The sequence below is a fragment of the Neolamprologus multifasciatus genome, chromosome 14 (genome assembly GCF_963576455.1).
Source record: "Neolamprologus multifasciatus chromosome 14, fNeoMul1.2, whole genome shotgun sequence".
NCBI classification, from domain to species: Eukaryota; Metazoa; Chordata; class Actinopteri; order Cichliformes; family Cichlidae; genus Neolamprologus; species Neolamprologus multifasciatus.
The window spans coordinates 37,330,421-37,343,206 of record NC_140452.1 but is presented as its reverse complement, the minus strand read 5'-3'; the positions used below and the strand labels follow the sequence as shown (position 1 = coordinate 37,343,206).

Sequence of the window (12,786 nt, the reverse complement as noted above, 5' to 3'; positions counted from 1 at the left end):
TGTGCAAATGTCCGCTTCCCACATGCACGATTGATTTTGGAACAAGACAACATCTCGTGATCAGCAATGTCTTAGTCCATAGCGATGTAAAACTCGCTTCACTGTGGATAGCAATGCTGGTTTTCCAGTAGTTTCCAGTTCTTGACATGTTTGAGCTTTCGTGGTTCCTGGGTTGCTTCTGCACATCCTAACCAGTTTCCTGTCGTCTGAGGGTGACAGACTGGGTCTACTTCTCAACAATGACAAACTGGTGACACATCCAGTTTTACTGAGGTGCAACTGAACTAATGATGTTGGGCTCTGAAATATACACATCTTCTCTTTTACCTTTACTTTGTTGGTCAAAGTGCTGTCAAACAAATCCTTTTTATGATGGGAAAAAGAAACTACCAGTTATAGTCAGTCATGATCACTAAGAAGTTAGCAGGCATTTTACACCCTGCAGCACTATTTATCAAACGATAAACTGAGTCTATGTATATATTCTAGTCAACAGATGAGGACAGAGTTCTTAGCCTGACTATGAACATATTAAATCTTTGTTATTTCCCTTGTCGTCCGTTAAACAGAGCAAAGAATTTTTACCACAGCTTTTCCAAACATTTTAGTTTTATTTTGGATGCTTACATTATTTTACTTTGCACACAGAAACAAAATAATTTCACAAAAACAAAAAAAAAACCAAGGTCAAACTTGTTAGCCCCCCTTATGCTAACGAGCAGTTGTGTATCTTTTTTTGCAGGGCAACAGTCTGCAGTGCTTTGCTATTTTTTTCAACAAGTCTCACACAAGCCTCCTGAACAATCCCACCCATTCTTCTTTGGTCAGTGTGTCACACTCCTCCAGATTTCATGGTCACCCACAGACTTTGGACTGTCTCTAGCTTGCTTCTGGTGCAGCTAATTAGCAATCAAAACAAGGAAAACAACAATAACACACTGAAGAACATCCTGAACATGTTCTGGGGATACTCTCCACTTCATCTAACTCACTCCAGAACTTTAAGGAGCTTGAATAGAAAAGCGACTGGACTCCTTTGAGTTTCCTGAAGACGCCTTGAAGACTCGAGAAAGTCTTTTCTATTCAGTCTCCTTAGATTACCACGACTGAGAACCTACACAGCCTCACTCCAGAATTCCTCTTTCCCTTCTGACGTTCAACCAGTGGGACATATGCAATGGCAAATTTTTTTTTGGTTTGTTTGCAAAACCGTTCAGATTGAATAATGATTTTTTTAATTACTAAATATTTTCAAAGCATTGTAATTAAGTTACTTCAGAGAATTTTTTTTATTTAAATAGGTTCATTTCCAGATAAGTGTTTTTCACATTTACATTGTACACATGCACTTGGTGTTAGCACAGCTATCCGAATCAGGGAGGTGAGTACTTAGATTAATAAGCAAACAAAAAGAGAAACAGAATTCTCAAATATATATAAAAAAAAATCATAATTGAGGAATTCCAAGCCAAACAACAGACTGCATTTACAGAGTATGTCAAACATGAATCATCACTGTATCATTTAAATAACCCACAATGCTACAAATTCCTGTTAGAAATTGCACTTAGCTCAGTGGAAACACATCACGTAACGAAGACTGAGAAGTTTTTCTTTCCTGTGTAACGGTCGTTATTCTCTCGCAGGAAAAATCTGAATCAGGGCTCTGTCATGTTTTCCTAACTATACTAAGCTCAGTGAGTGATCTATTCTAAAACTATTTTATTATCTGACATCCTCTATTTCAGACTCGCTGCATTGTTTGTTAAAAACAACTCACTCCTAGAGACAATAAACGTCACCATAATAGTGCAAAACAGTCCTCTTAAAGTCCATCCATGCAGAGTGTATTTCATCACAGATGAGCCTTGTGCATACATTGGTAACTATACAACTCGCGCTGCAGCATGGCGGGACAGCAGCTCATAGGAAGGAGAGTATTAAAGAAACAGGTGGTGCAGGTGGTGGTGTTGTGTTGCAAATGAGATAAAACGTAGTGGCAGGATGACCTGGGGAAGCATGACAGTTTCTTCTCTGCAGGGGAAAGTTCATGCACAGTGAAAGGCTGGCAGCGTGAAATAGCTCAATAAATGTTACTTGTAAACATTGTTTGCAGTGCCTCACAATTGAAGAAGATTTCCTTTAGGGCCACCAGGGTGTTCACACAGAGAGAAGTTCACTATTATAGACACATGTACAGAAGCAAAGGGCTGCCAAAAAGCTTTTTCTGAGAACTTACACCAGGTGTACGGAGCAGGCTCAGGGAAGTGAAGACGCCAAACAACTGTAATGCTTCACAACAAACATTAAAAACATAATCGAGGGGATGGACCTATCCCTTAAGATGCACTGTGCAATTAACAAGTTCAACTATTAGAAACGCCACAGGGTGGGGGGGGAGGGGGGAGGCATTATGGCAAATGAGAAAACATGATACTTGCAAACATTACATGTATTTATATAGCAACACACACAATGTAGTAGCTTACTGGTTTGTGATGGTAGCAGCACCTTCAGTTTATATTCAAGATAAGTCTCCAGTGATTAAATAAACTGATAATAATACATAAATATGTTTAACACAGAGTGCGCACACAATGTTGTTGACAGAGTGATGAGTTGGAGAAGAAAGAAAAGGTGAAGCACATCTAAAAGGAATATTACTCTAAGATCATCATACGATAAAAGAAAGTAGAAAAATATATTTGTTCTAAATGAACAATTCAACTTACTTTTCAATACTTGCTATAAAATGCATAAGATTTTACACCAGCAACATTATTTAATGCTTACAATTGTTACTAGAAACTGAGGTGACATAAGACACATTTCATCAGCATTTCAGGAAGGAATTTAAAAACAAAGACACAAAATTCATCCAAAACAAACTTTTTATAAGTGTCGACTGTTTGAGTGGCGAGCAGTGAGTCTTTCCTCCGTAGGACAGTTGCTTAGAGTTGTAACAATATGCAGGAGGAAGCTGCAAATTTATGGAACAGAAGCACCACTGCAAATGACGGTGACAGTGGGAGGGAGCAGGTGTTTTAGCACACACACACTGTGGTACTTTTATGCTGCTGGAGAATGGAGGAGACATTATTGGTGTCTTTCTGTTTCTTCTCTGCGTTGTGTTGCACCAGTGGCGGTCTTTCGGCAGTCCTGCGCCGGGCTTTCTTTGCCAGCAGGCCTGATGGGCTTGATGACACGTCAATAGTTCTTTTTCTGGTGGGTGTCCTGCTGCCGGCTGTCCTGTCCGTTGCACTGGACAGGGCGGGCAGCTCGGGGCTGCCGTTTGAACACAGCGGAGTCAGAGCAAAGGGGTCAGATAGATCCATGTGATAAAAGCTGTTGCTTCCCGATAGCCCATCTCGTCGCTCCAACGCAGAGAAGAGCTCGCACGTGGCCGCGGGAGAGTCCTCCTCTGGAAGTCGCTGCAGAAGAAGCAATGGAATAACAGTCAAGTCCAGCACTTATATGTGGATACCACACCTTAAACCAGGGATCTATTGTTCCTCACCTGAACAAGAGGAGTGTCTGCGCGAGATATGGAGGTGGGGGGACACTGAGACACCTTGGCTAGGTCTAGCAGCACTTCCTCATGGTGCAGGGTATCCTGGCAGGTCCCAGGCTCTTGCAGGGCAATTACTATGGCGCTTGTATTGTCTGCACGCAACATCCGCTGGCGCCACCGCAGCAAAGCATGACTGACCAGCTGCCTGGCACTCGAGACCCCACATGGTGCCTGCAGCAGTAAATGCTGTTAGTACTAGGGCTGGGCTATATCATACCGTTCACGGTAATACTGGTGTAATTTTGGGCAACGATAGGAAAATGAAATATGGCGATAGAATATGGGTAAAACGCGCATGCGCACTGCCTATGTTTACATACGCACATGGCGGCGACGCAGAATGAGAAGAGCGAAAGTGGATCGTTGAATGAAACAGATGAACCAGAACTGGTTTGTAAAAATGCTGCAGCTTCACTGGTGTGGAACTGGTTTAGCTTTCGTCCGTCAGATACACAACAAAGCACTATTTTTGGTAGAGCATGCTAGCGGACCGTCGTTATTACCGTGTTGTTTGTAAATTACGGCGCACTTAAAATCAATCCTTTGATTTTTCTGAAAGTCGACAGAGCCCCTTATAATCCCGTGTGCCTTATGTATGAACTCTGGTTGTGTTTACTGACCTCGAAACGATTTCATGCACCGCTTGATGGATTGTCGGAGCATTACGGCTATCGTAGGCGGAGCCTCACGGAGTGATACGTACTGTGCTTCAACATAATATTACCGTATTGTGTGTGTATAACCTCTTTTTAAGTTTTGTGGATATTATACATGGTTATGCTGAGGATATGTCGGCCAGTTTCCACTGGAAATGCCTTTTGGTTAAACTGTCAGCAAAGAATTTGCACTGTTACATTTTTATATAACTTTAATGCAGATAAAAACAGCTGCTTGTTTAAGTGAAAATACATTGATGGGTTTTTTGCACTAATAAAGTTGTGGAGTTGTAAAGTATTTTGTCTCGTGTCAATTATATCGTCAGTTATGTCGTTATCACAAATTTTCAAATGTATATCGTGATAAATATTTTTGGTCATATCGCCCTGCTCTAGTTAGTACACCGACTAACACGGCTGATATGAGGTGGACATTACTTTTTACTTATGGGCTATAAGAGACATCAACCCACACATGCAGGAACAGGGCAAAAAGCATAACCACTCACCATTTCCTCGTCATTATTCTGACACATGGAGATGGCCTCTTGAGGAGGAACCATATTCCACAGACCATCGCTGCCCAGGATGATGTAGCGATGTTTTTTAGGGTCAAGAACCACCACGCTAGTGTCAGGCTCTGGAGAAACCACAAACTCTCCACTGTAGAAGTCGTAACTCCATAGATCGCCTGTGGCAGAAAAGGAAAACTTTAATGAAGGAACTACGAGCCACACAATGCTGTGTGACTGAGTCTAACCATCACTACCCTTTTTTCTTGAACTTAGAAGTAGCCTATTTGAACAGAACCTCTACGGAGCGCAGACTTTGTGCCCGATTGCTAGTGAAAATAAAAACATGGTTCTGGTACTCTGTTTTGTATTATTCTAGTCATCCTCACAGGTTCTTCACTGGGATTACAGTAAGTTAATGCTCCTACCTAAAGCTCGAGCTACTGCCAAGAATGGTATCTGGTCGATCACAGTACTACGACGGACTGGACCATTGTGGCTGAGTCTTGGCCTCTTCCACACCACCCGATTCACCCCAGACTTCTTGATCACGCTGTTCATACAGAGAGGAGAGAGAAGCTGCCATTTAGAAGAGTCAGACTACAGCAACAAGAATTACACACAGGTGCCAATCGATTCAATACACCCAACAAAAACATAGTCATACACATCACAAACACACAGCCTTTTAAAGACAGACGTACATTTTTGACCTGCACTAATAGTCCAGTAGTGTGTGGCTTCAAGGCTGGGTTTGAGTATAGCAAGTCCAGGCAGTTATAGTTAAAGGATATTAATCTGGTCAGGTAAGCAGCAGAAGGGATTGTGAATCGGTTTCAGCTGCTCAGGTGTTAATGAAACTAACAACAGGTTCAGTTGAGGGGCAACAATGAGACAACCTCCAAAACAGGAACATTTAAAGCAGCATATTTATCTAGTAATGTCAGAAATAATACAATTCTCTCTTGATCAAAAAAAAGGTTGTTACATTCTACCAGCACATTACCAGATACAAAGTAAATAATAAAATAGTGTGTATTGTGACGGGGCTCTGTTGATGATGGCTTTCTTTCCCTGTTCACGTATGCAATTACCTCAGAGTAAAGATACTCAGAGTGGAATGTTTTCAGAGCTAATCAACTCAGTTTTACTTTTTAACTCAGAGACTGTTGTTGTTCATGAAAACATGTTAGGGCCCTAATCAGAAAGCTTAAATATGAAGAAAAGCAGAAACAGTGACAAACACAGTAAATGGGAAATGGACTGGTACTTTTATAGTATTTTTTTATATACTAAATGAGCACTCAAAGTGCTTTTTACTAGCCTCACATGCATACGTTCATATATAAGTAGGGATGGGTACCGGTATCCGGTGCCATGATGGCACCGGTTCTGACATAAACTGTAGTAACCAGACCGAAAAGCAGCGCACATTTCGGTGCTTTTGTTTCCTGAGCTGTGATACACTTTAGATTCTAGCCAATCATTTTACGTTTCCGAGGATAGTAGGCGGGTCCAGGTACGTACGTTCTTTTAGAGCAGAGCTACAGATTAAAAATGCCCAAGGCGAAGCGGTCAAAGTCTGGCTGTACTTCACAGCAAAAGATGCAAACTCAGCAGCTGCAACAAGTGCTTTAAGCTGATACTGTGATACTGTCAAAGGAGGTAACACCTCAAATCTGATGAAACACCTGGCGACGCATAGCGGTTTTTTTAAAAGCCGAGAAATGCGCCGTATTTGATAGCTTGCTGCGAGACCTCACACCGAGCACATCTACTGCGGGTGTGGTGCCTGTTATCGACCCGGAGTTAGCAACATCCCCCAAAAACCCGAAGAGGAGAGTCCTGGCCCCTAGCCCTGCCAGTGTAGCAGAAATGATGAGGATGATGATGCAGCAGCAGCCGTTCTTCTCTGCGTGAGTCGCTTAATGTTGTTCGTGTGTAATTTACGTTGAGTAGGCTAACCACGTTATTACATTAATGCATGTAAGGTGAACTAGCAAACATCATCATAGCTACATGCGGCTGTCTTCTTGTTTGATGGCAGATACTCCCTTCACCCTGGACAAAAAGGCTAAAATGACCAAAGAAAAAGTGGAAAATAGTTAAACATGAGAGGTTTTTGGACAAAGTTTGTGTTTTTTCCATTGTTTAAGCTGCTTCCAGCCCAGAGTGATACCATATATGCCCCATAGCTGCAGAAAAGGCTAACATTGTTATCTTTTTACAAAAAAACAGCTGAACATGAGAGGTTTTTGGACAAAGTTTGTGTTCTCCATTCTTTAAGCACCGGTTTGAGCACCGTTTACGCACCGGCACCGTTTCAAAAGTACCAGTTTGGCACCGGTATCGGATAAAACCTAAACAATACCCATCCCTATATATAAGCGCTTTTTTCTATGCTAAGAACCGTTTATAACATTTGTGCACACACTCACACTCTGATGGCTGCATCAGGGGTAAATCAGGGTTCAGTATCTTCCGCAAAGATACTTCAACATGCAGACTGGAGTAGCTGCAGGAAGACTGATTCTGAAACCTTCTGACTGGTAGATAACCTGCTCTGGCAACCACAGCTGGCCTCAAAAGCAGCTGTGGCTCAAAACAATGCTGTTTGATTAAAAGTTCAAATGAAAGCCGTCTGTGTGCAGGTGAACTTCTTTGTTCTTTAAATTGGGCAGATTTCTGATAAACTCTGCTGCAGGTGGACAGCCCTTTTCAATCTGCAGCATGTAGGGTCGGGTCTAAAGGGGGGCATGGGCTGTATTTCTCTTAAAGCTCAATTAATAGTTATTTGCAGGTTTAGACTTTTAATAACATTTACAAATAACCTATGTTACACTATTATAGATAAAATAAAACAGCAATATATAGAGTAATGAAAATTTGTATTTCCCCCATTTTTGGGATAGGACAGTAAACATTTACAAGGGATCTATAAAACTATGGGGTCAGTTGGGGGGTGGGGGTGACAAAATGTTAGGCTGGGCCCTGCTTACCTTCCTCCTAGACCTTCAATACGCTCCCTCTCTTTGGGAAGTTCTGGTTTATGGTCCTGCGTGACTTCCACAGCTCGGATGAATGGGACTGAAGGGTCATCCTGGACACCTAGAACCACCGCAGAGTCCCCAACATGGGCCACATACATGCGGTTTCCTCTGAGCACCACTACACTGGCTGTGGTACCTGATGTACTAGGAAGGCCTGTAAGTGTCTTTGGCCATTCAGCTGAAAATACAGAAGGCAGAAAATGAACACAAGCTTATTGTTTATAAAACATTACTGCACAGTGTTGTGAGGTACACCCAACAGACAGGTAGAACATACTGTTTTCTTACATATCAATGTGCACTGATCTGTTTTTGTTTACCACGCTAAAAGACAAGTATGTGACCTCAAGGTCGGTTTTTATTTGTCCAGAAGGTAGTTTTATAAGCAAAGTCACACATGCGCTGTACAAGCACTTTGTGTGTGTACATATAATCTGTGACCAGCTGGAAACAGCTGACAAGTCCGAACATATCCAACCAGACACCTGAACACACTGCCGTGGTCCGAGGCATACACAGACTAAATAGAATCGAGGAGGCGTTACAAACTACGTCTCTGTAACGACACACTAGATTGGGGCCAGTGAGACCATAACATTTTGTGGGTTTCCATTATACATTAGATTGTGAACATACTCCTGAACTGTTCGGTGTCTGCTGTGACAGGCTTTGTTTGGCGAATACCGGGCGGCTACAGCTAACTTCGTTAGCTCCGCTAATTCCAATGCTAATTCCAACATTTACTTATAACTTGATCTTAATTGAACAAACAAACAGAGCCTGGGCATAATGGCGAGGAACTTGCTGGGGTACCTGGCAATTACCTAGCTCTCTGGTCGAGATTTTTCTTTTTAAGGCTCTACTGAGCCCGTGGAACATTCTAGTAAATCCGGCTTTCATAGAGCTAGCAATGCGCTACGGTCGGTGAACACTCAGCTGGGTGTAGGCCAGATAATATATTCTGATTTTGAGGTTTGGCGTTAAGTTTACGTTACTTAAACACAGAGAAGCACAAAGTAGTAACAGCTTTTACGTGTCACAACTTAATAGTTTTAGTAAACTTACGCAGTTTCTTCCACATAGCATGGTGGCATGCCACAAATCCTTTGCGTATGGCAGAGCAGACCTCCCGGTCACAGTCTGACCAGAATCCCCGCTGTTTCTTCATGAACTCCCAAAGATAGTCTCGCGCAAACTGCGCAGCCTCGCGACCCCCGTGACCATCAAAAACGGCGAAGAATGCTACGGAACGGCGGGAACAAGTCGGGGTGTTCGGCTGAACTTGCGGCGTGCTTAGATCTCCCGGTGACGGCGTTTCTACCGATATACCCTCGTCTTCTGTTTGTACGAGTTCACTGGATGCGTTTAAAACCTGCGGGGACTCCACGGTTTTATCGGCCCGGTCGGGATACGTGTCCCCAACCAGAGAATTGAACGTGTAGTCTCTCCGAATGTTCTCCTCTGGGTCACCCGTCATCGGCTCATTTTCTCCCGGCTCAGGCTCTACTATGACCTCGGTCACATCTTCCATGTATTTCCTGCCTCCTTGATCGGTAAAAACACTCACTCGCATCAGTAATGCGTTTTCCATGGCTCCAAAGTTGAGGCCCGCTCCAATTTTATTTAATATTGTTAGCATATACAATAGAAAGACAGTACAAATTATCGCAGAGCCGCGTCCTGCCTTTGTTTATGTGGAGTGTAGTAGGCATGCTCGAGCGTGTTGACGTCAGAATTTCCCTTCTTCTTGTACGTAGACGTGGCAAAGCAAGTGCAGCTGTCATCGGAGTGCTGTTGCCCTCTAGAGGTCTTGCTCCGAGCCAAACCGCGATTTAAGAGCAGAAATATTGACTTTAATGGGGTGGTCACGTCAATATAAGGTGGTCATCAAAAAGAAACCGCGTTTCCAATCTGCAAGCGTATGAAACCAAATTAAATCCTAATTCTGTTACTCTTGGTGGTACACATACAATTTTCCAGTTGGTCACCGCAGGTCAGGTCTAGTGCAGACAAGTCAGTGTATTGTAGTGTTGGGGAACGCGAGGCTTTGTCAAAGCAGAGGTTTCCAAACAGACACACTTCTCTACAGTGACACCTACTGGACACTTTTGCTGTTGTCGCCGTGATCCTCAGCAACACAGACAGGTTTTGCACATTTCTAAACAAAGTTAAATATTATACCAGACTGTCAGTAATTGTAATCAACTAGTATATTGATGCATGCTCAATCATCCACATAAGAAAGTTCCAAAACGCTGATAATGTTCATCTGGACGTAGCGTGGGAAAAACGTGTCGTCACTCATCCAACTGTCAGCTGACTGCAGGTTTCCCCAAATATTATAATCAGTAGTAATGTCTGAATAGTGGGCCGTGAGCTCAGTTTCATGATGATTAATATGCAAATTATTGTGAGTACCATTCACAGACAGTTGGGAAAGGCGCAAAGCACAATAAAATAACTTTAAACAACGTATATTGATAAAGGCTGTTGTGTTTATTGTGATAACCACATAGATTTTGTTGATTTGAATGTTGATTGCTTTGTACATAGGTTAAGTGTGGGCCTCATTAATGGTTATGGAAATCTGTCTTCTACCGTCAAAGTCTGAATAATTGTAGCTACATGTGGCCCACGTATGGCCCACTTTGATCATGCATGGGGCGAATCACTTTGAAGACCTAAGTAACCATTTAATTCCTGCGATATTGTAACAGAAGATGGAAGTGAAATGCCCACTGTCTGTCTCAGTTTTTCTACATGATAAAGAAATGCTGCTGTAGTAAATAAAGAAGTAAGAAATTAATGTGTAAATTACAGGAAGAGTTCTGGTAATTGTCCTGATTTTTTTTTTTTTTTTTTTGCTTGTTTTTTAGTGTGAAGTCACTCTAAAAAACATACACATGCATTTCTATAGTTTGTAGTCTGGAAATTAATTGTTTATATATTACTTATTTACTTAAGTGTAGTTTGAATTGCTGTTCATAAAGTTTTCAGGAGAAAAATTGCAAAACTTTGGTGGGCCAATTCTGGCCCCCGTGCCTTATTTTTGACAACCCTAGAATAGGGTAAAAAAAAAAAAATTAAAAATTTTTTTTTAATTTATTTTTCCAGTTAATCGGACATTTTTGGTTGGAGTCGGCTTATTTACTTATTTTTAATTAATTAAATTATGAATTTTTAAAAACAAATTTCCTCCCCAGATGTCCCTTCTAATTTTTTAGAAGTGTAATGCTGGCATGTATTTAAAAATCAGCTATGAAGTGTTATTTTTATACTGTTTCTGTTCTACCGTTTTCAAATAAATATAGACTTTGATTAATTTGCAAGTTTTTATTGTTAAATGGAAACACGCAAAAATGAAAGCTGCGTGCCAGCACTTTGACTCTATAGTGTTTGATTTCAAATCCAAATAGAATAAAATTTAAAGCCAAATGGCACGCAAATAAGTTTCACTCTGTCACATTTATAAGCACTAAATAAACCTTGTTTAGTCAATATCAGACCTGACAGTAATACTGGTCCTATGGCACGCTCTAAATGTGCAGCAACTATGTAAATTACACAAATGGAAATTAACCTATATGTAAAAGCTACCCAAAATGACAAGGTCACATATGTGGTGGGCTAATGCATTTCACAGTATCAGAACAGTAACTGAAAGCCACAGGAAAAAAACATGACACAGAACATGAGAGACACATCTGGCCCTTCAGATGATTCATTTGCTGTTACTAAAGCCTCATCAGAAATGATTTCAGGAGAAGAGTGGCCGTTTAGAAGCCATTCTTATAAAACAGAAAGGTTTGTCTTGTCTTGACTTATAATCGTGGTAGAATTCTAAAAACTATGTTTTAAGATGTTTCAATAGATTGCTGCACCTCTTTAGCACTTTTCTAAAAACATATAAAGAAGTGAGAGGTGGCCCATGATTTTTGGATGGAGTAGTATCCAAGAAAAAACAAAACTGGAGCTATATTTGTCTTCTTTCCAACCGACACCACTATAACCAAAAACAAGAAGCATTTTATTCTTTAGAGACATCCTACACCCTCTGAATGGCATTATTTTGGAGAAAGAGTCATACTGAAGCGGTGACAGTGAACCTGAACACACCTCAAAGCTTTGTTGACCAAGCAGTGGTGTCTGTCACCACTGCTTGTCCTTCTTCTGCAGTCATCTGACCTCAGCCCAGTTGAACATATATGGGACACTTGGTTAAATTGTATTTACATAGCACCAAATCACAACAACAGTAGCCTCAAGGTGCTTTATATTGTAGGGTCAGAGAAAACCCCAACAATCATATGACCCCTTACGAGCAAGCATTTTGGTGACGGTGGGAAGGAAAAACTCCCTTAGAACAGGAAGAAACCTCACGAGGAACCAAGCTTGGGGAGGGGCGGCCATCTGCCGATGACAAGCAGCTGTGGAAGAGAGCCACAGATGAATAATAACAAACAACTGAGGAAACATCTGTGATATTACAAGATGCTTTTTAGGGCTTAGCCTCACCATACTCAGTTACCTTGTTCATATGCACCAGTGGGGTCCATGTAAATGCTCCTTTCATTAAAGGTAAAATATTCTGCATATTTTATATGGGTTCAACATTTCACTCAAAATTTTTCTTAATTTCACAGTAAATGAAATCTAGAATCACATTCACCTGTTGTAACAAAGTTTCGAGTCAGTGTAGTGCATTTTCATTTCCCCACAGTCAGTACTCCTTATTTCTATTTAGACACATTTTGTAACACATTTCGACATTTTTGGTGCAATGATTGGCTGTCGTTTTTCTAGCCACATTAAATATAAAGGAATTGTAATAAATTTGACACACGAAATCAAAGCGCTGGTCAGGTACATTAACATTAAACAAGTAAAGGATTTTTGTTTTCTGTTGCCATTTGTTATGATATGTGTTTGTTATCTGCCAAATAAGGAGCACGGCTTCTTCACGGAAAGACGAGTGGGTGGTTGGTACATTGCTTAAA

At 41.3% G+C, this 12,786-nt stretch overlaps 1 protein-coding gene across 1 annotated transcript; it reads right to left on the bottom strand.

Annotated features, from left to right (window-relative positions):
• Window positions 1-2,570: 2,570 nt before the first annotated feature.
• On the bottom strand, window positions 2,571-9,533 carry LOC146504597 (protein phosphatase 1D-like). The gene is made up of 6 exons (XM_085130766.1): window positions 8,855-9,533; window positions 7,739-7,967; window positions 5,168-5,292; window positions 4,737-4,918; window positions 3,518-3,742; window positions 2,571-3,431 (listed from the first exon to the last, which is right to left on the bottom strand). The coding sequence occupies exons 1-6, from the start codon at window positions 9,426-9,428 to the stop codon at window positions 3,045-3,047; spliced, it is 1,722 nt and encodes a 573-aa protein (XP_084986892.1). The 5' UTR covers window positions 9,429-9,533; the 3' UTR covers window positions 2,571-3,044.
• Window positions 9,534-12,786: the final 3,253 nt, after the last annotated feature.

Coding starts and splice junctions, on each gene's coding strand:
- LOC146504597 (XM_085130766.1), bottom strand. CDS start 9,428: ATGCTAACAATATTAAATAAAATTGGAGCGGGCCTCAACTTTGGAGCC. Junction 7,968..8,854: donor TGCTATGTGGAAGAAACTGC/GTAAGTTTACTA, acceptor CTGTATTTTCAG/CTGAATGGCCAAAGACACTT. Junction 3,743..4,736: donor AGAATAATGACGAGGAAATG/GTGAGTGGTTAT, acceptor TTACTGCTGCAG/GCACCATGTGGGGTCTCGAG.